General features: G+C 42.0%; 1 protein-coding gene across 1 annotated transcript in view; it reads right to left on the bottom strand.

The window, feature by feature from the left end:
* Positions 1 to 24,629, bottom strand: part of LOC109302242 (guanylate cyclase soluble subunit beta-2-like) — a 60,479-nt gene extending 35,850 nt beyond the window's left edge. The window contains exons 1-7 of the mRNA XM_019523804.1: positions 24,210 to 24,629; positions 20,054 to 20,206; positions 19,481 to 19,594; positions 9,395 to 9,468; positions 6,154 to 6,248; positions 1,668 to 1,828; positions 890 to 989 (exon numbers count right to left, since the gene is read on the bottom strand). Coding sequence (XP_019379349.1) covers positions 890 to 989; positions 1,668 to 1,828; positions 6,154 to 6,248; positions 9,395 to 9,468; positions 19,481 to 19,594; positions 20,054 to 20,206; positions 24,210 to 24,629 — 1,117 coding nt within the window. The remainder of the gene's footprint in view (positions 1 to 889; positions 990 to 1,667; positions 1,829 to 6,153; positions 6,249 to 9,394; positions 9,469 to 19,480; positions 19,595 to 20,053; positions 20,207 to 24,209) is intronic.
* Positions 24,630 to 27,930: the final 3,301 nt, after the last annotated feature.

Below are 27,930 nucleotides of genomic sequence, written 5' to 3'. Positions count from 1 at the left end.
ACTGAGGCCTGGTTTACCTGATGTGGATCAGGAAAGGAATTCCTCTATATGCCTCAAAAGAGGTAGGTATCCAAGTTGTAATCGTATTGGTGGAGAGGAAAAGGCAATCAGGACTAGTAGTTGAGATGATATCTTTCATTAGACCAACAAGATTTTTGCAAAAAAATTAAAATTGTATCATTTAAAAAATGTAAATGATAAAATCTTAAAATTTACATTTAAAAAAGTTAGAATTTTAATTTTTTAAAATACAGATTTAAAAATAAATTATAGAATTTTTTTTGCAAAAATCTTGTTGGTCTAATGCAAGATATCATCTCTACTACGAGTCCTGATTGTCAAAAGAGCTATGCACTTTGTGAATAAGATGACAAGTCCCTTCACTGAAGATCTTACAGTCTAGATTGACAGTATAAAAAGAAGCAACGTGAGAAAGAAAGTATCTAGTGGACTGCAGCATGTCCTTGGCCCTGGCATTTTCTTAACTTACTTTTAAAGTATATATTCTAGCTTCCTTTTGTAAATGCTTCCTTGTAGACAGGACTATATATTTCAGGCCCTTTAGGAGAAGCATGTTTTTAAAGGTCTTCAAGGAGGACAAGACTAGAGCATGGAAGAAAGCAATGGAAGAGAAGAGCTGATTTTTCAGAAAGAAAGAAAAAAAGAGTGAGAGATGCAAGAACAAAGTTGAGCAAGGCTTTGAAAGTGATCCAAGAAGTGCTGAAATCCTAGGAATCTCTGTAGTAGATCCCACCCATTATGGTAGCCCTCTCAGTGGAGGCCCTTGTTAGCTGACTTCCCTTCTGTCGAATTTTCAAGAAAAGCATGTCTGGATGATGGGCATCTGAGAAGCCAGTAGAACCTACAATGAGGTAATATTGCATTTTACCTGGTACAATATGACACAGGCCCCTCCTGTCAGAATAGTAGTGAAGTAACATTGCCCCATCTGTCCTCTTCTCCACACGAAAGGATGGCGCATTCATTTCCTACATAAAAGGGATTGGAAAACTCAAGTTTTCATACTGTATAGTCTTTCACTCTAGAGCTGCATGGGGAAAAATCTCTTGGTCACAAAATCAGCATAGCTTCACTGACATCAACCATCATCCTAACTGATGTTGATTCAAAATAGTTGAGGGAGTTGCCTACTGATGACTTCAGGTAGATAATGACTGTCAGCAAATACAGGACAACTGAAAACTGTAACGGGGAAGAAAAAGCTAACTTTTAAGAGAGAATGCTTCATTTCATCATGTTTCATTCATTTTTGTTTTTACTCCTTGGGACTTCACTCACAAAATTCAAGGGTAGGAAGGGAAGCCCAAAAAGAGGTAGTGCCCATCTTGCTTTTAGACTTCCAAGGGTTTCTTCCAATGGGACTGACCAGAGTTGGTATGGGAAGGGCAACGCTGGAGTATTGACTCTACACATGGCCTTCCCATGCAGAGAGGTAACTACAGACATTATTCTGAATTGGCTTGCATTTAATCTATCTGTAAAATCCCCCTTGTTGCTTCAGGCTAGCAATTCCACTGACATTCCATGGGTTTTCTTCTTTAAGGAGGCCTGGGTGGTGGACAGAGGACTTCCTACCCAACACTGAACTAGAACTGTTATGTGGAAGAGCCTTATTAATTCTCAGGAACAGAGAGAGAAAATAGTACCTGGTAAGACAATGCAAGGTAACTATGAAGAGCATCTAGATTCTCAATAAATTCAGTTAGATTCCCTCCTAGAGTCTGTAGCATTCGGTCATACCCTGACATCTTACAGAAAGTGAAGAAATGTTCTCCAAAAAGCTTCAGCACTGTTGCTTCTGACACGCCTGCAAAAAGAGACAGTAAAAATCAGGGTTGTGTAATGGTATCAAAGTCATGTGGCATGAATCATAAAACTTCAAAAGCTGAATGGTATGTGGCCAAATAGGATAGGGACCAAATGGAACCTATCGTGCAGAGGCATAGCAGTGCAGCTCCGTGCCCAGGGCAGCCAGGGTACACAGGGAAGCACTGGCCACTGCTATGCCAATTGTAGCAGTGTAATCAGCAAAGATCCTGGTTTTGTCTGATAAGAAAATATCCCCAATTTTTAGACATAAAAAAGTAACCAAAAATCCACATTTTCTATGATTAAAATGAAACGCCACTAATTATATATCGTGGGAAAATGTAGATTTTGGGTTAGTTTTTTATATCCAAAAATTAGGGATGTTTTCTTATCAGACAAAACCAGGATCCCTGGTGATCAGCTACCACTTTGGGGGGGTCACTGTTTCTGCGTGCTCCCTCCCAACAAGGGCCATGCTCGAGGCTCCTGCCCTGGTCATCCCCCCTCACCCTCCAATTACACTAGTGGTATGCTGAAAACTGGGATAATTTGATGGGGATTAACTTTCCAAGTTATGTCTATTTTTGTTTCTAAATTTACCTGATTTTAGCTAGTAACCACTATAGCTGTACTTCCAATAGAAAATGTTAGACCCTTTTACACTAGTGGAATTCTGTTGACTTCAGCAGAGTGGATCCTCCTTTAGACCAGTGTAATAGGTAGTACTTGGTCCCTGGAGTCTAGTTCCTTTAATTTAGGCCTGTTGTCCTCTATCCAAACAGGCCTTCATTTGGTATTTCTGTGTCTTACAGTGTTAATTATGTAGTCCCTTGCAGGCTGCTAGTAAATAGAGTTCCTCCCATCTCTCTACAGCAGAGTAAGTAGTTGGATCAAAAATATTCTCCTGACACCTCTTACATGTAATTCAACCTCATATTGTCTTACATGTCTACGCTGCTTCTGTGCTGTGACTGGGGCTGCCACGAAGAAATGTACTCTGCCCCCTAAACATTTGCTCACACTAAGCATGTTCCAAATCTCATGGGACATGTTTAGTGGGAGCCTGAAGTCCCAAAGCCCCATGTCCCAAAGCCTCCCAAATAAGGCCTTATACCTGTTTTAAAGCAGTCCTGAGCACACATGTGTTCCAGTTCCATATTCTGCTTCCCTATATCAGGCATGCTTCTCGTTATATGCTCAGGGCTGTTCCAAACTAGGTACATAGTTTCATTTCTTGGAATGGGTTTGGACTGAACAGGAGCAAGTGGGTAGAGCATTCTTCAGGCTGGTAGTCCCAGGTTCAGTAGGAAGGTGCTGTAGATAAGCTCCAAACCAATGAGATATATTCCTATCTGGCTGCCTGTAACAGCCATATTATATGGAATTTAGTGGAGTGTTTATTAGGCTGCCAGGTAGGAGCACCTCCAACCATTCAAAGGCCCTGAGAACTATGTATCATCAGATCAATTTATCACAACCACAAAGCTTGCAAAGATTATACTAGTGTGAAAGTTGCATCTCATCATAAAGTCATGCTGAGAGCATGGTTTTTGAGGGGCCCTAGTGTCAAAACTTGTGCTCAGAAGCCAATGAACCTCTTACCTCAGTCATCCTTCCCAAGAGTTGCCCTCAAAATTTAGAAGGATCTCTCCAAAGACATCCAGGGGATGTCTACCCCACCTTCTCAGTGTGTGCTGGTAGGGATCGCCCTCAGCATCCCCTACTCCCTTAAAACCTGCTCTCACTCCAAACCCCAAAATGTCCAAGTAAGACCATCCCTGGGGCATACCTAGAAGTTGCTCTCAGGCATGCTGGAGGTCAAGGTCTCAAGAGTGGTCACTGGGGAAATGGCATTCCCTAGATTAGTTTCACTGCCGTGTTTCCAAGCATGGTGTTTGCAAGCAGTAGGGGGCAGGTAAGATGGGTTGGGGAACATCACACTGAATGCATGGTATAGATGCACCCCTAAAATTAGAGGGGTATGTCCTGAGATGGGCCCAGCTCTAGACATAGCAAGAGGCAGGGTAGATTTTAACATTTATAGACTAATTTAGAGATGTATAGTAAAAGCTTTTGTAAATAGAGGGCTTGCTTCATCAGTTGCTGTGAAGGGACTTCAGGAACAGAAAGCAGTGATTAGAGTACAAAGGGGGAAGAAAAAAGGGTGGGGGACACTGCTGAGAGAGGCAAAGAGAGAAAAACAAAGCAGTTAGCCCTATGTCCCTCGGTGGGTTTATAAAAATTAATCCAGGTAATAGGATAAGACTTCATAGTCTTGATTTAGACCAGTGGCTCCAGGTGCCAAATGAGTGACACAGATTGGACCCTGAGGCCTGATACCACTCCCTCATCCCCTAGTTTGCTGAGATTGGATACTGGAGGCCTGGCACTGCCCCCTCCCAACCTTCCACATGCCAGGATTGGGTCCTGGAGATCCAGTGCCACCCCCCTGCCCTCTGCACATTGGGATTGGGTCCTGGGGGCCAGGTACCACTCCCTCCCACTGGGGTCCCAGTGCTGCCCCTGCCTGGCCTTATGTGCAGGGACTGCATTCCTGGTCCAGCTTGTAAGGTCCAGGGCTGCCCACAGGTCAGAAGATTTGGCAGTAGGGGAGTGATGCCATCACTCCCCTACCACCAAGTTTCCAGACAAGTGGGGAGCCCTGCAGGCCAGATGACAGCTCTGTGAGCCAGATTTGCCCTGTGGGCTAAAGACTGAACACCCTTGGTTTAGACCAGTGGTCTCCAACCTTTTTAGGTTGGAGATAACTTTTGAAATTTAAAAGGAACCAAAGTTCTATGCCCCTGCCCCTCACCGCCCCCCCTCCCCCCGTGCCCAGTAGGTAAGTCTGTGGAGGGGTGAGGGGAAAGGGCCATGGTGGGGCAAGGCAGATCGAGGCCCTATCTCTAGCCCTCCTTCACCACTAGGGCCTTGATCTGCACCCCCCTCCCATGGCAGTGAGGTTGGGACAGGCCCTGCACAGTCAGGATGGTGTGGGGTGGGGGACAGAGCTATGAGCAGCTCATCTGGGTGGTGTGGGGAGATGGGGCACACAGCCCAGGAGGGCATGGGGGGGCACATGCCCCCAGATCTGCCTGCGGGGTGGGGCAGGTTGTGGGCTGCTCCTGGCTGGGCAGCTGTGGCAGCAATACTGGGAGCAGGGCCACGGGGGGTGGGGAATAGCCCTCCCACTCCCAGCATTGCCACCATCTGCACAGAGCGCAACGTGGGCCAGGCCTAGAGGGAACAGCCTGGTGCAACCTTTCAGCCCACAGCTGCAGCCCACCCTCTCCCATGCCTCCAGCCCCCATGTCTTTGGGAGGGGTGGGGTGGGGAAGGCCGCACCAGGCTGTTACCATCAGGTCTGGCTTGCACTGTGCTCAGCGGCAGCACTGGGAGTGGGGGTTGGGGGGACTATGGCCCCCCTGTGGCCCTGCTCCCAGCACTGCCACCACAGCTACCTGGCCTGAATGCAGCCTGGCTGGGAACAGCCCAACGCTGTCCTGGCCCCAGCCCACCCTGGTCACAGATCCAGGCGCATACACCCCCTGTGCCTTCCTGGGCTGCATGACCCCCACTCCCCATGTCCCTGGATGAGCCACTCGTGGCTCCATCCTCCACCCCACCCTGGCTGCCACTGTGGGCTGCCCTTTGCACCCTGAGCCCTGCTGCACATGCCTCCTGGGTCTTCACTCTTTCCCTCCCCCACTGACTGAACTGCTGGGCTTGTGGGGAGGGGTGTGGCATGGACATGCACGCATGCACTCAGCCCCAGCAGCCCAGGATTGACTTCAAGGTGCTTTGGCATTTACTGGTCGATCCCCATTGACTCTTTGGTGACCACTGGTCTAGGCCATACTTGACATAATAATGACAACATACTTAACATCCATGGGTCCCTTCACAGCATCTGAGAAAGTAATCCATCTGCTTATGAAAGCTTATACTATACATAGGACCTGGTTTAAATCATGATTTTGCATTTTTCATGAAAAAAATGTGGTTTGTAATGAAATGCCATGATATGGCTGCTGGCTGGGGAGTTCAGGGAAGAGGCTGGATCTCCAAGCTGGCTGGGCAAGGAGAGAGCATGCACTGCCCCATCCTTCTGGGGGATGGCCCCTTCCTTCTCCTCCCTCAGACTAAGCAGATCCAAGTGAAGTTGGGTCTCCCCAGCATGAGCCTTCCACAACTTCCCCTGGAATGATGCAACTCTGCTCTGATCCCAGGTACTGCCATCATCTGGCTTCTTGGCATAAAAACAGCATCTGAATTGCACTAAGCTGTCAGTGCTTAATAAGTAAAGGAATAAACTGTTCTTACTTAGTGTTTTGCAGGCTTCTTGGATCAGCTTGAAGGTGATAACATCATCATACACTGTATAAGTCATGAAGGTGTCTTGGATCCCTGCCTGTGTTCTGAAAAAATACAGTAGATTATGACTTAGGAAAACACAGAAGGGAAGCCATTCTGTCTGGTAACTGCCTGAAGCCAATCCATCCACTGATAGAGCTGAGTGCAGTGAAACCAGACTAGGGAGATCAGGTCCCAGCTTATTCTAATACTCCACATGTTTACATGAGTAATTCCTCCAAGTAGCAACATCCCCCAATTGCATCCAGTTGTTCCTTGGCACAGAGGTCTAGAGTTTTCTGGAGAGGTGTATGAATGGGGGCAGAAAGGATCTAGAAGGCAAGGTAAGGGTTTCTTTGAGCTAGCCCCAGTTAAGCACATCTTTCAAAACATAAAGAGAGGTAAACCAAGATAGTCACATGATGGTCAGTGATGAAGGAGAACATACCAGTATTTAATCCTTCAGGAAAAGGATTTTGGACTGTGCCAGCTATACATGCTGTATATGGCCATGTTGGGGAACAATTCCTGGATTCTCTGCCTTAGAAAACTGGGCAGGATGCAGTAGATGACAACCATTTAAAAACAGCTGTGTGGCTGTTGCATTATTTGGAATTATTTATATTGCATCTAGGGGCACTGAATGAAATCAGGGTTTTGGTGTGCCAAGCACAGGACAAACATATAGTAGAAGCTGTACAAATATGGGGTAGGGGACTGTTGCTACCCTGGAGAGTTTATGGTCTAAATGGACAAAGTGTGAGAAGGGCAGAATCAGTTTAAAAGCAGGGAATTTTGGCATGAAAATGAAGGCAAATATTTTTTAAACATTATTGCATTTTGGATATACCAAGTGAGGCCCAAAGGGGTGGTGTGGTGACTATCAGGTGCCTCATACCAAACACTCAGGATCGTTAGCAACATCTAGAAAATCCTGTCCAACATGATTTGACTATGGTCAAAATAGATATTTCTGGAAAATCTGGGAACTGACCCTAATTCTCTTGAGCCTCTTTCATGTGCCTCAACCTTCCCAATCTTTGCTCTCTGGGAAAGCTGCTGGTATAAATGGGATCTGATTCAATTCCCTACGTAAACTAGTTGGGTATTCAAGCATGTTTCTTCTCAGCCACATCAACAGGGGTTGGTCTAATTTGTATTACTGACCTTCATAGGTTACTCTGTGAGCATTATCAATGTGATCAGCCCTATGCAAAACAGTCACAGGTCCTGCCCCAAAGTCCTTTCAGGTTTCTGCTGTTCTTTCTATTTTTATCACATGTGATGTTGCTAATTCCTTCCTATTCTAATTTTAAGCATGTCCCTAATGAAGTTTTTCTCCTCTGTTCTAGTTACAGTAAACCACTGTGTAGGAAATGTCTGTTGGTTTCACAGGCATTCTATATAGGACAAAACTGTTTGGGAGCCGAGCAGAAGAGAGTTGGAGCATGGTCTTAATAAGTTGGGTGTTTCTGGCATAGTTGCAGATAACAATGTAAGTGAACATCTGAAAGACAAAACTACTATCAGCTCAGCTTAAAAGAGTTGCCAGAGTCAGACAGAAATAAATGTGAGGCCCAACATAAGCATGTGTATGTGCTGAAGACAGCCAAAAACACTCTGCAAATGTCACTGTACACTCTGCTTGATATACAGGCATGAGAAGCCAAGAACATGATTCTTGGATCTTTTGTGCAAACTGTGATGGCTCAAACTGCACTGAGAGCTCTCTATATGTTTTGGCTCAGCTTCTGCTCCCAGTTACACTGGTGAAAATCACTCCAGCTTTACACCCATCTTACTGAGTTTATTTTGCCATCTGTCTGTGTTTAGTCTTTATATTAATTATCAGGGCACGCAGCACTTCAGGTTGACATGCAAGTTGTTTTCCAGGGACTGGAACTGCATGACATGAAAAACATTGAATAGACACCAAATCTGTTGTTCTAGAGATTACAAATGAGAGTTCACACTCTTCATTTTTCCATACTTATTGGCATTTCTATGGCATTTGTTACTAGAATTCAGAAGTTCCAAAATATCAATGGACTCTGTTAACAATAACCTGAAAAGCTTGCAAGGTTATTTCCTTTATTATAAATGCATTCTTTGCTGTCTGTTAGCAAAGTTGTCCTTCCTTTCAATGGTATAGGGCTCTGGGGAAGCAAATTGCATGAGAAATTCCCTTATGGAATTTTTCCCTATTCATATAATTGTGGGAGAAGGTTGGGCTCTATATCACCCACACAGTCCAGAGACTGGGTAGATATGCCCTGTATATAAGACGCACATACCACCCACAAACCAGATCCTGTACCACCCACCAATATGCAGTAAATTTTGCAAATTAGGCAACGTGGACTAGCTGTAACTATCAGCAAGCACATCAGAGACAAGAGAGTCTAAGCGTAGCTCTTGACTACTTCGTGCCACTCTAAAGTAGCAATTTTCCAGATTGGGCATAGAAACCAGGAGCGAGTGGGTAGAGGGTGCTATACAGTGATGCTCACAGACTCAGCACAGAGATGGTGTAGGTATGCCCATAGTCCTAATTCCCCAAACAGCTGCTACATCTTGGGAGATGTGTAGCATCAAAGAGGCACAGAAATGTCTGTTAGCTTCAAGGAGCTCTGGTTCTCCTTTCTAGCCAGGGTCAGCTGTACTACTTAAGGTTTCCTCTACTCTCTACTGCTTCCTCCATACAATAGAGATGGGTCTGTGAAAAATCCAACAACCCCCAGACATTTGTGGCTTATTGTAGCCATGTACAACTCCTTAACCAAATATGTATCAATCCAGCTCTGAAGTTTCCATTTAAAGTGCTTGGAATTTGATATTTTGCAACATGCAACAAATGAAACAGCAGAGGGGGAATGTGAAGGTGGCATAAACTAAAAACATTATTAATTGCAAGGATGAATTCATCTCCTGTAGAACTCCACTGACTTTACTAAATTACACTTGGGATAAACTTGCCTCTCCTAGGCTGTCTGCTGATTTACACTGAGCACAACTCCCTTAAGTTCAATGAGGATGTAACTCAGCACAGAATTTGGCGCGCTCTGCTTATAATTAATTATAATTGTGAAATATAAAGCTCTGTGGCCTGAATGTTCAACAGGACACAGTCAAATCTAAATCATCCTTGGTTTCATTATGAAAATCCCAACTCTCATATGAATGCTTTTCTTCTAAAGGATTTAAAACTTACTTGAGTTTTTCCCAGGTCTTGTCTCCAAATTTCTCTATAACAAGAGATTTCAGGCAGGTATTGATAAAACCATACTAAAGAGGGGGAAAAAATTAACATGTTATGCCTAATGGAACATGAACAAAAGTAGAGCTCTTAATAAGCTAATTAAGTAAAATGACACGATGGCCTCTTTAAGGAAACAATTATATTTTTACTCATTTCCTGTAAGTTTGTTTGTTTAATAGCTCCGCTCATTCCAACCCTCATGCAGAACCTATGGATACTTGTTCTTTGCATATCAGTGGTCCTGGTTTCCACAGAGAAAACATATTAATGAAATGTTAAGGCCAATATGTAATTAAAGATGTTTACAAAAAATTGTTGCCAGTTAAGTGAACTCTTTTTGGAATGCATATGGCTAAAATATAGACAGATCAAAGAAGGAAACTGATGGATCTTGCATCAAGCTGAAGACTTGACTGAAAGGCAACTGTTTTGTTAGGAAAAACCACAGCATAATTGGTATTTACATCTGACTTATGAAACTGGCTAGTGAATTAAAAAAATGTGTTCTTTCACTGCATATGTTTCCCTAAAACAGCAATGCTGAAAGAAGCTTACCATGGTAGTACTGTCTGCTCTCAGATTGTGTGGGCAGGTGCTCTGGGTTGTTCTGGATTGTCTGAGTTGCCTATGCTTGTTGATGTTTTGTTACCAACACTGAGATTTTTTTTAATGCATCAATTTGTAATGTCTGGAGCCCATTGCACAGAGAACAAAGACATCCACCGAGAATTAAGAAACTAACAACTTACTATTCAACGTATCCTTGCCAAGCAAAGCTTTAACATCAGAGCTAAAGAGGTCAAGTACAGAGATAATAGGAGAAGAAAGTGATTTTTAGTACAAAGTAGAAATCCAGTGTTTTCATGCTCTGATGCATCAGTTGTGAATACAATGCACTTGGCATCCAAATACACAGATTCAGGGAGTTTATCTGGACAGAACTTAAAGGAGTGACAAAAGGGATTGAAAGCTATTTATATGTCTTATGCACTTTAATAATGTCTCACACCACAATATCTAAGTACAATGTAACAGCTAAGGGCAGCAGTGCCCAGGAAGGCAATTTTTTCAGTCTCTCTGTATCCTAGTATCTATCTCTAAATGTATTTTTTTCTTCTTGCCTTTTTGTTTTCTGTAGCATCTTCATGTTAAGGGAGGACTCCAGACTTCCACTAATTTCAGAGAGATCAGAATCTGGTCTCTGTAATCTTACTTGGGTGCATAATAACAAGTTTGATCTATTACCACGAGGAAACTGATGAGTGAGGTGGTTACCACAACAAAATGTCCATGGAAAATGCCATTCTCTCTCATACACACATCCTCTAGCAGATGAAGATAATTGCAAGTGTGGTGAATAGCTGTACCCTAAAGTTTTTCTGAGAATGTCATAGCCACTGCATTTGGAATAGCAATGTTACTTTTAATACTATTCTTGGTGCCCACCTTTTGAGGGAACACTAGTATTAGCATTGGCAGGAGCTTTGTTCAATGAGAATGGAAATCTTGCCAAGCTCCTGGATAGGTTTTTACAGGCTCTCACAACTGACATTAACAATTCCCAAAACAGAAGGATCCTATTCACATACTCAGGGGGGTGGGGGGGTACATTTTAACTAGAGTACTTCCCAGAGAGTCATGCTAATTAAAATGCCACAGCGTCACATGTATTAAGCCTCTGTGTGTTTAAAAATGGCCACAGGATGCTGTGTGACAAACTTTAGATAAAGCACCCCAGCAGCCATTTTGAAATCTGCAGGGGCTTATACATGTCACACTCCAGAAATGCTAGAGTGTTCGAATTAGAACGCAGCATGGAGCAGACTCAGTTACTGCTCCAACACCTTCCAATTAGAACATGGCAGAGCATGTATATAGGCACCCAGAAGGTCCAGGCTAAATCCAAACTCTTTTGAAGTCCAGTCCCATTTATATAAATAGAGTTGTCTCAACTTGGCCTGGTTTTCAAATGAACGCTGAAAGGGGTAGACAGACACAACTGAAAATCCCAGTAAGTATCAAGTAAGAGTTTGTTAGACATTATCTTTCTCATGTGTTTAATGCTTTTAAGATAGGAGTGTCCACACAGTAAGGCAGGAATAAACAAGCTAAGTGCCCTCTGATGTCTCAAAGTTATGCCTCCAGGTGGTGTTAGTCAGCTCATGTTGCAGTAACATCAGACTGCTCCACAGAGCAATACCAGAAATTTGCTGTCCTCCAGTATCCCAGGATGCACTGTTCCCATTCTCCCCACATGGACAATCTGTCATCCAGAATCTGTTGTCCTAGTGTGACAGAGATCTAAGGAGTGAGGGGCCAGGGGGTAAGGAGAGAAGAGCTGGGGAGAGCCACAGAGCCATGGGGCAGGAGAAGGGGGAGCAGGGAGAGCCAGGGAGCTGTGCAGTTGGGGTAGGGCGAGTGGGTACTTGCTGCAGAACCAGGCAGCCACATGGCAGCCTAGGTAGCTCCTAGCCACCCCCTAGCTTTCCAGCTTGTGAACTGTAAAATGTAACAACACCCTAGGTTAAGTACCTAACTCTTGTTGACAATAATGGGAGTTGGGCACCTACCTGTGCAAATATGTTAGGTGCCTCTTGAAAATCCTGCTAGGCACCTAAATGCCACTGAAAATCTAGCCCCAGTATATTCAGCTTCTGCGCTCTTGGCTGTAATTCTGAGTAACTGCATTTTACCATTCTGCTCCTTCACTACAATTAAATTACTCCAGATTTACAGGATTGTGACTGGGGACAAAAACTAGCCCTGCAAGAGAAGTGATGCCAGATGGGGGTAAGAATGTGATAGATCATATCACTGGTACAAATGTGACGCAAGTCTTGTAAATACTACAGCCACCTTCTCCTTTTGCTATTTCTCACAACACACTGTTTACAGGCAATAGTAATCCATTTGTTTTGTTGACCTGAACATCATTCTTCAAATATAACAGAATCAAGATGAGGCTGAAATCTTAGACATAAATGACAATTGGGGGAAGTATGTCTTTAAATCTGATGGACATGTCTGCTCTTTATCAACAAGCTATGTTTGGCCAAACGCTGGATCTTGAATCTTCTAGACTTTGGGGGATTTCAGACCCAAGTCTGAACCTTGCGGCTCAGGCTGATCTTGACATTCAGTTCTTAAGTATTCAAATTCTTTGTTCAAATGGTATTTAGTCCAGCTCTCCCTTCCTAGGAATATTTTTTTTTTCATGTAAGGACACTTATGTCCAAACTGCTTCCAAGCAAAGCCAGAGATCAGTGGTCAAACATGATTCACTGATGTCTCAGTGTCTCCTGTGGTAACATGGTTATTCATTTGAAAAGGAAGAACAAAGAAGTTCATTTAAAGAACAGGAGCAAATTGGAAATTCAAAACAAATGTTTATGAATGAAGGACACTACAAGTCAATAATATACATGCACACTCTCTGACGTTCTGTTGATTGAAGTAGAGCAAAACACATTTCCCTTTCATTTTCTCCTTTTGCTGATGGTAGAAACATGAGATGAGCACAATTGTTAGGCATCAAGTGCCACCTTGTGGCCAAGCAACAGTTGTAGCTCCATTCTGGAAATCTACAAGAGCTGCTATGCAGTCAGGTCAATCGATAGCATCCATAGTCAAAGATTTTGACAGGAGTCCTCTCATCAGTACAGTTATTTCTGTCTGTCCAGGCTATGCAGCCATGTCCAAAACAATGACCGCAGACCCATCAGAAAAGTCCTAGTCACCCTTCATTGTCTCTTTAAAGAAAGCAATTGAACTTAACTTTTTATTTCCTAATATTCTTTTTGGTTTTAATGTTATAGGTTGTGGCCATGTTGGTCTAAGGACAGGCAGACAAGGTTCTTTGGATAAATCTGATATCTTTTATTAGCCTGACAAAGGGTTTTTGTACCCGAAAGCTTGCAAAGAAGAATTTTTCCAACTATTTGAGATGGTCTAATAAAAGATACCAGATTTGCCCAAAGAACCTTGTCTGCCTTTTGGTTTTAAAGCACCTCTAATGGGTTATCTTGTCACTTACAAGTCAAGTGACAAGATAATTGATTATTATTCCTGAGACATGCCTAACTGATTAAAATCTAATCTAGCCTTAAATTCAAGGTTTTTTATTTACAGGGGTGTAGGCTGTAGCTGTGTTGGTCTACATAGGCAGACAAGGTTCTTTGGGTGAATCTGATACCTTTTATTAGACCAACTTAAATAATTGGAGAACAATTTTTAAGCAAGTTTTTGGGTTCAAAAACCATCTGTCAAGGTTTTTTATTTGGTTGGTTTTGTTTTATGAATAAAAATAGAAGTGTAGTTTAAAATTACACAATAGAAGTGTGTTTAAAACTATTGGGCAGTGAGACAATAACAACAGAATTACTGTTAATGGAATACTAATAAGACTTCCCACCATGCAAGAAATTAATAGATCTTAATTTCTGGACAATTTATAGAATCATAGAAAATTAGGGTTGGAAGGGACTTCAGGAGGTCATCTAGTCCCACCCCCTGCTCATCATTTATTATATGGCCAATGTAGAAGCATGAAGCAACAGAGGGTATATCTGTTAAGCTGCCCTCAATAATGTTTTGGAACAAAACGTTATTTTACCAGAGGCCGTTCATACTATACTTGATATAAGTCAGGAGTAACTCCACTGACGAAGCTCACACCACGGGAGCTTGTCAACTGAGCAAAATGAACAACTAAGGAGAAAGGAACTGGCAACAAAATGGACTGGCTAAACTGGACAAACCAATTACAGATAGAGGAAAGAAAAGGCAAACAAAAACTTAGGATCGAATGCAAACAACACTAATACTGATACAACAATGAAGATTTAAATCTAGTGTCACAGAAGAAATCGTCTATCTTATGGTTACTCTGGCAACTAACTCAGCCATGTTGCACACATGAACTACTTTTTTAGTCCTCTTTTTCCTTATTATAGGTAAATGCTTGCATGTTGCTCTTCTTTATTATATAAATATAATATCCTTGAAAAAGAACATTCATCATGGAGCACAGTGAGGAAACTTAAACTGTGAGCTTCAATTTCATGAATTCTCAGTGTTTTCCCTTCTTCTCCCCATCCCCCTCACCCTCCCTGTCATATTAATTTCTTGCTTTTCTTGGGCATATGCTCTCTCTTTTATTTCTGCCTCCTTCTTTTATAGGTTGGAGACATGTCTGTGGGAATAGTGAATAGGAACCCCAATCCCTTGCTGTCTGAGGTGGGCCTCTTGAGCTTTGCACAGGTAGGGGAATTTCACCATGTGTTATCCTGATTTTTGTTTTTCCACAGAGCTTGAGCTCCCTCTGAGGAAGTGCTTTAAGCACCAAACTAAAAGGGGCTTCTCCTTATAGCTGTGTTTTGTGAGAAAGGGTTGGCCTAAGTGTCTAACTCCAGGACAGGGTTTGGGGCTCTGAACTGCAAGTGGAGGGAAGTGCCTTCCAGCAGCTGAAGAAGAACAGTACTTAAGGCACACTTCTTTACTTCTTCTTTCTTCTCAGCATTTCAATGACATATCTTCAGGTGCTCCCTGTTATATATACTGACCATTATGGACACTGCTCTCAGCTATCCCTATGTATTATACAGAGAACCTAGACCCCAGGATTAGGGATGAGGATTCAACCAGGCAGCAAGACACCTAAGGCACAGCAATTCTTGGTAGTAACACTAAAGTCCTTCTGAGGATAATAACCCTTTCTGCATGGTCCATTGCAGAAACAGAACAACTATGGGCTTGCTGAGCCAAATCTAGTATTCCTCCCAGCTACAGTAAATGAAGCTGCTTTTGAAGTGATAGTATGTACTGGTCACTATTATGTTCTTTTAAAGTTGAGTGGTGGTGTCAGTGGAAAACCTTTTCCTTTTTAATGTGTCCCATTCACTTAATAGATAAATGTATATCTTTCTTGTGCGTTACATCAGGCTTCTACTTACAGTGCTTTCCCTATGTCTGTGCTGACACCTTCTGCCTTAATTATAAAGCTACAACACTGAAAGATTTAAACCAGAGTGGACATCTTGTCCAGCTGCCAAGTTTCCATTAGACACCCAGCGTCTATACGTCTTCTGCCTCTGCCAAAGTTGTCCAATTCAGAATGATAATATAAACAAAGTGAGTTTAAATCCTACAGGGCATGAAAACTTTGGAAAACGTCATCTCTCTAAATTTACTTACTCATTATTATACAGTATCTCCTATTTCATACAAGCAACTGGGCGTGTATGAGAGAGAGAAAATACACTGAATCCCCATTGTACTAGTGTTCAACAGTGACACTAATGCAATGAACTTGTGGTGCCCTGGCTTTTGCAATGAAATGGAACTTTGAAACAATGAAAGAAGAAACTCCAGGAAATCTATCCCAGGTTTTAATCTGAGCCTATTGAATGCTGACACAGTGTCTTAGAGTTGCCTTGTGAATACCTCTGTAGAGTCAATATGGTCTAGAAAGAGCAAAATGAGGTCCATCAGGTCTCAGGGTTGTGACTGAGAGAACACACCGACCAACTCTGCAGTGACACTACTTCTCAGCAGTGGTACTGTGGTGCGGAGCTGCTTTTACTGGAATAAGTCTTCCATAATATGTGCAGTAATCTCCAAAACCTGATCCTGCACTCCCAACAGTCAGCTGCCTCCTGCATCTCCCTAGACAGCCAGATAACTGATTTTGTGCTCTGAATATGTAAATAGGCAATTTAGGCCTATTTAAAAACATGTGTGCATTTAAAAAGGGTGTTTGGGAATGGAATTGTTTAGGGAAACTGCTTTCTTGTTTAGTTTATTTCCCTATGCAGTAGCTGATCTGCCATGAGTACAAGTAAAGGTGAAGAAAATAAAGACAAAAAGTCTGAAAAATTTAGAAACATTTTTCTTTCTAAAACCCAAGTACACATACATCACAACAGAGATTGTGTTGCACTGGCATGGGAGAACACTGTCTGTCATGTTCAATTATTATATAATTCAATTACTGTTCTTCAAAAAGGTTATGGACCAGGTTTTCAGAACATTTGAGTCCCTTTACACACTGTAGAAAGTGGTCAAAAACCTGTGAAATGGCCCCAGAGACACACCTGTGTCAGGGTTTCCCAAGGTGCCACAGGTTGTCAAAATGACTTCACTTCTCACCCTAATGAGAGGGAAGTTTATTGCTCCCAGGTGCCCTCCCAGAATTAGAGCAGGTTGAGGTGGGTTGGAGCAGCCTCAGCTTGCATGGGGCCTGGGGGGTCAGCCTGCCAGCCCAAGGCTGCTTCCCCCCACAGCTCAATGTGCTGCAGGGGGGCTGGCTAGGGCACAAGAACGCTTCAGCATGGGACTAGCCGGCAGGCGGCCCCATTACTGAAGCACCCTCATGCCCCAGCCAGCTATGTCAGCATCTACGGGTGTAGTGCTGAGTTTTTTACTGCTGCAGATAGTATTTACAAGTACTACCCTACTGCGGAGTGAATTAGTTTACTCCGGCTTAATAGGGACACACATCTAGATACATGACATTTACTGTGCAGCTAATTAGTCTATTGTGCAGTAACCATCTCATGTAGATGCACCTAGATTGTAACAGCTGCAGCCTGCTCCCACACTGCAGCTCCCTCCCTTGCTTTTAAAGTGGCTGAGAGGTATGTTTGTCCATGCCCAAACTTGGAGGCATACTGAAGCATTTTTAATCTTCACACAGAGTGGACAGGGCCAACAGATGGGAGGCAGAAAGTTGGCTGCCAGCACTGGCTGCCATTAGCAAGAGCGTGGGGAAAGCTGTTTGACCATGAGGAGCAGCAGTAAAAGGAGAGCAAAGTTATCCATTAATGCAATGTTCCAGCATGACACCAGACTTTCTTGTTGCTGTTGGCTGGGTTTATGTAGATAGATCAGGCGGAGCTACAGTTTAGACTGAGTGTGAAGGAAGAACAGATAAGACTGAAGTGTTACAGAAGCAAAACCCTGTTCATGAACATCACTAGGAAGACAAACGGTAGACAATCAGTAGATGTCAACAGTGAACAGCTGAATTTGTGTCCATCAGTACTCTGCTATCTGGTGAAGTAAAGCATCCTAAATCAATAAGATTTGAGTGAGGTATGTTTACTCATTGTCAGATACTGGTCAAGTAACTCGGTCAAGAAGCACAGAAATGCAGATCTCCTTGTCACCTGTCATATACCACTGTGTAGAATGCATGATGCTCATGAAGGCCACAATGCCACAGACTGATGAATTCAGTGGTCTTTGCCACTGGATAGGGATCCAAGTCCTTTGGTAGAAAAACTGCTGAACATAGAAGCAGGAAGTATCAACAAATTGAGTAGATGGACAGTTAAAATGGAGTTGTCTCCTGTTTCATTTGCTATAAGCCTTGCACTGTAGATCCGTATTGCTTGAAGGCCAATTAAAAGAAAAGACAGTGAAGCACAAAGGTCTCTCTCCAACACATTTTAGGGACTCAAAGAGAGCTACCTATTCTGACAGGCCAATGCAGCAGGAGGTTAGTGCATCAGCATAGTTCTTAATTTGCTCACTGCACATTAGGGAAATAGGCATGCTGTGTGCATGAACAGTTCCAAATACCACGCAGTATGCACAGAGCAGGGATTCTCAACCAGGGTGTTGTGGCACCTTGGCGTGCCATGAGATCATTTCAAGGGTGCCACAGTATGCAATGTTAGCACTGTTACATGCGCCGACATGGTTCACAGGATGATGCTGGAAATTTCAAATAGGAATACATAGTGTTAAAACCATTCTGACCTGTTGTGGTCATTCTGAGTTCTTTTCAACAGAAGAACTGCTCTATTATTTTTCTGTAGTCGAAAAAACAAGTGAAAACTAAGAACAGACATTTTCCAAGGGGTGCCTCAAATCTATTGAGGGATGTCTCATGTGTGTTGAGGTTGATAACCTCTGGCATAGAGCGCATACTGCACCTCTAAGGCAAAAGCACCTCCTTTGGAGCACCTCTGTAATATGTTGTTTAGGATGTTTACATTTGAACGAAAGCATTGAAATACTATGCAGAAATCCAGATAACAGATGAAACCTAATGATGATGTGCTTGGGTTCCTTAAGATTCCTTAGTAGTTTCCTTCCACCCTTCGCCTCCCATTAGAGAACAGTCTATGCCTGACTGATTCAAAAATGCCTCAGCTCACTGATGTTAAACATTAGTAACAGAACATATGAATATTTCAGATTCCAGCATTTAAATAAGACTTAGTCTGCATCTGGGTAGTAAAATAAACAAACACTTTGTTTGTAGCCATATGAAAAGAACTGCACAAAATCTTCACATGCAGTGTCCAACAAGAAAATAACTTTCTTCAGAAAGCTACATATAGGAACTACTTGATTTTTTTTTCCCTAGCACATGGTAGGAACAAAATGTCACAAAATGCAGGCTGCTCTCACTGCAGCAATTTCTTCCTTTACCACATCCTCTTACTAGTGCCACTTCATGATCTCAGGTCATGGGACTGGTGATGGCACATACTAAGTTTTCACATGCAAAGATGAGGAAAATTCATTTCACTGTAATTGGAATTACTGATGCACAAGCTCACCACATATTAACAGATCTACTTTGCAGTAGTAGAGTGAAGAAAAATTACTGCACCAGGCAATCTTTGAATCATTGCTTCCAATAACAACACTGAAAAATGCTTGCCAAGCTGAAGGGGTTCTTTTCCTCTGGTGATAAAGCAGTATTGTTAGGCACAGTGAACTCAATGAGCTAAACTCTGATGTCAGTCCAAACCTGGAATAACCATGGCTTAAAATACATACAGCATAAAGAACCTTCAGTGAATGCATACTCATTTGCCACTACTATTGTGTACATGGTGGGGCACAGTTTTTAAAAAGAGATAAATATTACACATTATTTCGTATAGCAATCTTCCAGCTAGAGCTATTCCTTTTTACGTGCTTTAGGTTTAAATTTTAAAGTGTTGAATGCTCCCTCCACTGCTTTGGGTAAGTACATTGGATGTCTTTCCAGTCTCTTTCTGGAGCCAGTGGTGGTTCTCTGACTGTTTGTTTGAGCCTGGTTTGTTCCTTTTGCTGTTTGTGAGGTATCCTGTGAATGTCTCCGAGCACGAAGAATCCAGTTTGAATGTAAACTGTGTTCGCTAGTGCTGGTAGCAACTGAAAGACAGAAGATAGTCTGTAGTTAATACAGCTTTCCAATGAATGCTAATGTTCAGATATTCATTCAGAAAGAAGGATGCCAGTGAAGTCCTGTCTGGTCAAAATGCTAAATAACCTATGCCAGGGTCCATAATAGTTTCCAGTTCTGATGTCTGTTTTTAACTTCTTCAGCAATATGAATTTTGGTTTCCAACTTTCTTTCTATACTTTATTTTAGTCTGTAGGTGAATTTTTGTTTTGTAAGCTTGAGGGGAATAAACAGACAATCATTTATGAATGTGGAAAGGGGAAAACATGCCTAAAATTATAAAAGCTTTATAGCCAGGACAACTGGGTGTAAAATTTGGAGGGTGAAATTCACTTCTGTGCAGAGAACAAACATAACACCTCTCCCTCATAGACCTACATTTCCCCACCAGCCCCTTACTAATCATGAATTAAATGAAGTATATAGACTTCACCATCAAAGTCAACATCCACGTTTGGGAGGTTTGTTGCAGGAATTTTCCGCCGTCTCTCTGTATCCAGTTCTGCAATAATCGAGTCGAAGTAAGCTATTGCTTCTTTTACATCTGAATTGGGCTGTGGGACTTTTCCTTCCAGTGATATCTATTGAACAGATGGGTGGGGAGAAAAGCATGCTAAGAACATGGCAGAACTATTTCTCAGTAATCATACTATGCCAAGCAGAGGAGGGCTCAAATTGCAAGACCTGTATCTGGATTTCAAACAGCTGAAAATTTTATTTGGACATACAGGTTATTCAGAGTTGGTAGCAAGAAAATGGTTCAATTGTCCAGCAGGTTGGGTCTTTTGGTCCCAGGGGGCCAATACCTGATACAGTGTGACCATTTTGGCCACAATTCCTAGAGGAGTTCAACCCCCAATACACTGACGCCTGAAAATCTATCCACCTATTTTGTTACCAAGTAGGAGCTGAGGTCTTTGGGCCAGATCAAAAAATTAATCTAGGTGCTCAGCACTGATTTGGGTGTCTAAACTCCTATTACTTGCAATGAGAGTACTGAGAGTTTATTGAGTCCCACAGGATATTCTTTCTAAGGGCTACAATTTTTTCCCTCATCTTAGGGAAAGCTTGTGCCACTGGCAGCAGTATGGAGCCACCACTGTGCCATGCTGAGCCAAGTTTCAGAATCCCAGTTTTGGCTCAAATAATCTGTTTTATACCCAGTTCTGACTTCGGGATCTGGATCTCAATCAAAATTCCCTAAATTATGTAGGTGTCTGGAAGGAAAAGAACTGAATTTCCATTGAACGGAAACAGGTAGAGAAGTACAAATCAATGTGGCCTTGTATTTAAAAATGATCCTGTGATCTGCTGATAAAAGTACCATTTAAAAAGTAGACAAATAACCTAGGTATTCTGGGCCACTTCCTGATCCCTTGAGAACCATTTTTTTTCCTTTAAGCCAGTGCTATGGAGCTGTGACTCTACCTTTTGTGTTGGTGAGAATGACTCAGTGTGCAGCATATCCTGCTGATGTCATATATTATCTGTTTATGAGCAGGAGGCTGATAGAGTTAGCACTTCAGAAAGAATCAAGGCTATTCATACACAAGAGCTAGTCGGCTATAATCAGATGACATAGTGCTAGCCATTGAGATTCAATTATTTGTTACACCAAAGTTCAACTTTTAGTATTATTGTTAAGAAGAATTTTCGGTTGTATATAGCAACACTCCAGGGACAGAAGGAGTTTATGCAGGCTTTATATTTGTAAGGTGTATTCCCTTACCTACAGTAATCAGTAATTTTTGCATCCTTTACCACTGCTTTTTCTCACTTTCTTGGTCAAAACCTGTTCTGAAACCCAAGTATAAATGCAGAATAACCACACTAATAGCAACGACATGTAAATGACCTGGTGACCTGTAAATCTCCCATGAATCAAAAAAGGAAACAACCCTAACTCCTCGGGGCAGGTTAAAGTTCCAACAGAGCCTAGCAGCTTATTAGGCATACCAGCTTCTATAGTCAACAGCAAACATGGGAGTGATGTGGCTCACATCAAGCTCAGCTGCCCTTAGCTCCCCAACCTTGGCTGGGGGCAGCTATCAGCACACTGCTGTAGCCACTGCTGGTAGGATGTGGAGATGCCAGCTCCCTCACCATCAGCAGGCCATACCTTAAAATCTTAGGCTACATATCTATATAAGCAAGTTTGTCTTTTGGCTCCTGATTTGATAGTGACAGTTGCATTCCTGTATTTCAGCCTATCTCTTCAGGTCTTTCCCTCTCACTGAATAATCACTTATTTGCAAATCTCTCTAATATCCTAGCGTTATTTACTGAACATCAGTGTACCAAATATGATACAGATATAAACCCTGATCCAAAGCACATTGAAAGAAAGTGAAAAAATCCCGTTAGCCAGAGTGGCCATTAGGTCCATGGAGCATTAAAACATATGATCGCTGTGCCTAGGATATTTCATTCAATGCCATGAGCTCAATTTGCAACCCCTGGGTGCCATCAGAAATAACTACGTCCCTGAAAGGATTGGTCCTTCAGGATAGGTAAACAGTACTGGCAGCAGCACCCTCCCACAGGACTTCTGTCGTAGCTGGACATCTAAGCATGGTCATGGCACTGCTAGTAGGAGCTCCCTAAAGGATGCAATGATTCAACCCTGTGACCTTTAAATTTCACCATCCCTTTGGTTTGGGGGCTGCACTGACCAGTTGTGAATCAATTGTCAAAGCAGGGATTGTGATCATGCTACATTAGCACAACATCCCTTCAGACAGACCGTCTGCTTCTGGGAGCTCTGTATCCCAGGTGCATTGAGGCTTCCATGTGACTGGATGAATAAAACAGTTCAGATGCATACAATGTACAAATGCAACTGAAATGAAAAACCACAATCCATGCTTCTTTATTTTATTAAAGCATTTGGAGATGGTTCTAGTTTAAAAGCTGGTCTATCAACATTCATCTGCCATGTAATTACAGTAAGCTGAAGATTTTTTGTTGTCTTCTTTCAAAGCAGCAGCCAATATATTAATAAATAGCAATTTTCAAGAGAAAGGAGCACTGAGGATCAATATTCACCAGGCCCCATGAGTTGACAGTGGGACTCATACCCACTGCTTGAAACTAGTGTTAAGAATATTCTGTCTGCCTGATCAGTGAAGATCAAGGTTGTTCAATTATATAATGTTCTGTCAATAATTTCAAAGCAGAGACTGATATAAAATCTCCAATAATCTCCTAGTTTACTGAACTCTCCAGTCTGTAACAGCTACAAATACCCATGGTAGAGAACCATGAAGTACTAGGTGGTCTATGATCATTTTGGGAACAACGTTATCTTTTTATGGATTTCACAAATATTCATACTCCCTCCTCTTTCTTACATTTACACACATACACACACCCCCGACCACCATTTTTTTATAAGTATTCACATGAATCTAGCTATCCTCCACATTGCTTATATTGGATCTATAAATACACATTGTGTTTCAATCTCCTCCTCCTCCAGGAATCCCTAGTTCTTTAAGTGCTTACGTAGTTCATTACTAGGTTAAGCACCTTCTACTTATGGGGGGGGGTTGTCCTCATAACATTCCTTTGCAGAATGGAAGTGTTATCATCCCCAGTTTACTCCCGAGTAATGAAGGTACAATAAAGCCACTCATTCAAGATCACACAGGGCGTGAACAGATGAACAAGTTGTTCTGAGTTAAGAGAAGGGGAGGGAGTCTTACCTTGCATCAGCTGCTCTGCAGTAACTGTTTTGTGTGCCCACTTCTTTCTCACAATAAGTGAAAGCTAAACCACAATAATTTAGCCCTATTTCATTCAGGACTGATGTGCCCTGGTTTAGCTTTCATTTACCATAGGATAGGAGAACATGCATGAAAGCATTACTGTGGGACACCAGTGCATGGTAACTCTAACCCTCTCCCTTTTAACACTGTTTAATTTGCTTGTCTGTCCAGAATGACTGTAGTAGAACTGAGAAGTGAAAAGAAATGCATCCATCAGTTTAGTCTATGAAAGTATATCTGTTTTCCACTAAAAAAGACTTTTCCAGCCCTGCCTCTACATGTAATTAATTATAACCAATTTTCTGTTCTCCCTGGCTGTCTATAAATCACTTGATTTGTATGGCTCTTTCTTATAATGCAAATAATAATTTCAAAATATATAAAAAATCTAACATGGCTAATTATGATCAGAAAAATATGACACCTGTCTCTTATAGACATCAGAAGATTCGTTTTTCGAAGTTCATGCACTATCATCAGATTCTGGCCAATAATCCTAAATGATGACATAGTATTTCCTGTATATGCTCAGGCAGCACTGAATTCAGTTGTTCCTATTGAACTATAATTTATTGCAGCTGGCTATATCTATGATGTAAAGAAAATCAAAGCTAATTCATCAGGCACTATCTAATCCAATTCTCTTTGCTCACTCTTGTATGATTGGTGACATGTAATAAATAATTCTCTAAACAATATTTCAAACGGTGTAAGGCAATCTGTAAAGAATGCTGAAATGGAAAATCAAAAAAACCATGCATCCATGCATGATACTGTTAAGGCAAATAGCAAAAGTTTCTCATGCTGAGGTCCCTACCTTAGAAGATTGTTTGGAAGAAGGTGGTGGTGGGTTTTTCCCTGTTTTGGAGGATTTTGTAGACACAGGAGAAATTTTATTTGTTGCATTCATAGACTTCAAGTCATTGATGCTGGCAAGGTATTTTTTCCTCAGGGCTAAGAGGTCCTGTAAGTATTTTAAGCAGTCTTGGGTCTTAGAGTACATCCAGGCCCTGTCTTCCTCTTTCTGCTCAAAGCAAACATATGAGTCTATGCTGGCTGTACTTTTACATTTTTTCAAGGATTCACTCAGTTTCTGCTGCTCCTCTCCAAGAACGTACATTGAAGTGCTGCGGATCAGCCTCACAGCAGAGCTAGTGCCATCATAACATGGGATGTCATCAATCAGATTCCTTCTATGGGAGTTGGGGTGAAATATTGAATGGATCTTTCTAAACATAATGTGGCACTTTCTTTACCTTGCACCTTCTCTTATTTAGCCTCTGGATTTAAGCCAGAGGTGGGTAGTTAGTATCCAGAACGCCTGTCTTCAGCTGAAAAGCAACTTGCAGGTGCATGCTGTAATGAGTAGTGAAAACATGTTGCTTCTTTCAATTTTGTGTAATGCAGTTTCTCTTAAGAGCAAATTGATAATCCAGAAGCACATTTTTCTGTTCCATCTGCATCAGTTGAGCAGCTTTGTTCTTCTCACTGATCAAACCTAGTACAGCCAGTCATATGTCTTTCTCTCATTTTTCCATCTAATCTCTCCCCATAGCAATCAGCAGCATAGGAAAAAATAGCTCTCTCCACCGTTTTCTTCAATGTTCTTTTATTTCCTTCAGTGTCACATCCTTCATATATTAGCCCTTTACTTCACCTTATGGATACATAGATTGGTGTCCTCTTTGTGCTGACCATGGTACTGAACTACTTCTAAAGGTCCAAGAATATGTCCATTGGTTAACACATATTGTTACACGGTTCAGCAGACTGTTGATTTGTATTTTCTTGGGGGAAAAAAAATCAAATAATCCCAGATCAAGACGGGAAGACTGATCAGGAAAGGATCATCTGTAAAATGTAGATCATTGCAACTGCAAGGAGTTTGGCTGCTCTGGGAGAGGATTTTATGTTCTGTACTATGGTAACTGAGAGAGGGTTACAGCTATCTGATAGCACATCATTGTTAGGAATAAAGTGGACTCATGTATCCAGATCCATTACACTCTGTCCAAATACTGCAACATGCAAGAGATGCTGTCTAATAAAATGCTGTTCTAAACTATCCTTTACCTCAACATAGCAAGAAAAAAATGAACAAGGAAACTGTTACACTTACGACTTTGAGCTTTAGTTGTTTTACTTGAATGAATTGCAGACATTAGAATACTGAGTTTCTGCCTACAATTTGGTCTAAAGAATAGAGAATGATATATATTACTGACATGTTAATTTATTGCTGTATCTGTACGGTGCCCACAATGTAATTAGTGCCTCAAATGGAGTTAGTCAGTCCCCAGCCAGCTTTCACTGACAATCCTACAGCAGTGCTCAGAGCTTAAATTTTCACCTGTGTTTAGGTAACACATTCTGCTTATGTCCTGTGTGTTTGAGAATACTTCTTTATCTTCAAAGATCATAGCTACAGTCCTTCAGTCTCTACTGAGGCAAAACTCTCCTTGAGGTCACTGAGAATCTTGCCTGTGGATTGTCATAAGAGCTGTGCGGTAGGCTCTAGGGGTATCACATAGCAATATAAATGCATGTGTTTAAGGTCATACATTCTTCCACAAGTGCTGATCAATGGGGCACTGATTGCACACTGTAATTTTTAAAGATTATGTATATTTAAGCCAAAGATTCTCAACCAGGATGCCATGAAATCCTTTCAAGGGTCCTGCAGTGTGCCACTCAGTATTAGCATGGTTAGGTGTTCAAGCCTGATTCACAAGATAATTCCAGAGGTTTCAATCAGAAATCCAGTGTCAGAAACATTCTGACCTGTCATTGTCTTTCTGAGTTCTTTGCAACAGAATTATTTTAATATGTTCTGTAATGAAACAAACAAGTGAAAACTAAGAGTTTTCCTTTCTCAAGGGGCGCCTCAAATCTAAAAATGTTAAGAAACATCCTAACCCCTAAGGTGGGTGAAAGATAGCTTTATGCTGCTTCCTTGCTCCCTCATTCTGGTACTGGTTTGGCTCCCAGTTAAAATTAGAGTAGCTTTAGAACTCCTCTGTACTAAACTCAGCTGCTTATAACCAGCTGAGAATAGATATGGTTCTGTTACTTGCTCAGGAGTTCATGTCCCCCTTCCTTCCCCAAACCAGGTAGTTTGTGTATTGACTTTATGGTCTTTTTGTTCCACTGGAGCTGTACAAAGAGGTTTCAGCCTAGTTCTGGTATGGTGACTCCTTGTGTAAGGCAGAGAATCCTTCTGGCTCACAAAATAGCCTAGTAAAAATGGAGTGGGGTCTACTTTTCTAGTGTATATTTCTTTTTTTTTAAACATAAATGTATAAGGAATTCTTCAATCATTCTCTTAAAGCTGTGCCCGTCTCATTTGTATCACATGATACACCCTACCCCAAGCCAAAAAGAGTGAGACACCTCCAGGACATCCTTTTAAAACAGAATTTGGTTTGATGAATTTGCTGGTATTTCTTTTTGCAGACACCACTGGTGCAGTAAATGCCTGAGTATAGGCTCTCAGCTAGACCTTGTAGCTACTATGCCTACAATACTTCCATTGATGTCAATGACTTGGAGCTCCTCTCAACATTCAGGTAAAGGTGTGATATGATCTGATACATGATCCACACAATCCATTGCAAGAGGCACGGTTGTGGAATCCAGCATCGGATCCTATCACACCTTATTGCAGGCAAAGGGGGAGCTCTGTATTGTCACCCCAGGCTCCCCCTGCACCAGAAAATAAAAAGCTCCTGCAGCTTCAAGTCCCATAGCTAAGGGGACTCGCAGCTGTGGCAGTGCCCCATGGCCACTGGGACTGTGAGTCCCTATGAGCTGTGGAAATCTCCATCCAGGTGCCATCCTAAGGCTGCTGGGACCAAGAGTCCACAGCTGTGGGACTCTTGATCCTGGTAGCTGTGGGGCACTACCAGGATGGAGATTCCCTTCAGCTACAAGAATCTCAGCCCCAGCTGTGCATGGTACACCTCAGTGGCTGTGAGCCTGGTCAGTTCGCAGGGGAGACCCTGCCATATGCGCAGATTAAAGCTGGATAGAAACCAACTCTAAAATTTGTACACATTTTTCAAGGTCTAACTTTATAGCTGGTTGGACCTTTTTATGGCGTGGTAGGTACTTTTCACGTGTAGCTGGTCTCATTTATGCAATTAACTAGTTGCAAGGGACCCTTGTAGGCACTGATAAGAGCTCAAGGAATCCATTGGTTGAACAGGAGTCCTATGATTCACTAAAAGCAATGGGAGCAGCTTTAGGACTGCTAGAAAGCACTTTCAACAGCAGCTTGCTCTCTGAGTTCATTTACCAGGAGTTATTGTGGAAGCCAACAAAAACTATAAATTAAAAATCAACACTGCTTACAGTGATAAGGGTAAAATAGATGTTACATGGTGTGATTTTAAGTACATGAATCGTCTCAACCTTCGGCAATAGTGTTTGAAGTATGCATATCTATCCCACTGACTAAACCCTTCAGCAGGACTTAAAATGCTTAATTTTAATAATCTAATTTAAGTGCTTAGCTGACCCTACTGGGTTCCCCCATCCTC

The sequence above is a fragment of the Gavialis gangeticus genome, unplaced genomic scaffold (assembly GCF_001723915.1).
Source record: "Gavialis gangeticus isolate Ggan-Ray unplaced genomic scaffold, GavGan_comp1, whole genome shotgun sequence".
NCBI classification, from domain to species: Eukaryota; Metazoa; Chordata; order Crocodylia; family Gavialidae; genus Gavialis; species Gavialis gangeticus.
This window is presented reverse-complemented; position numbering and strand designations above follow the sequence as displayed.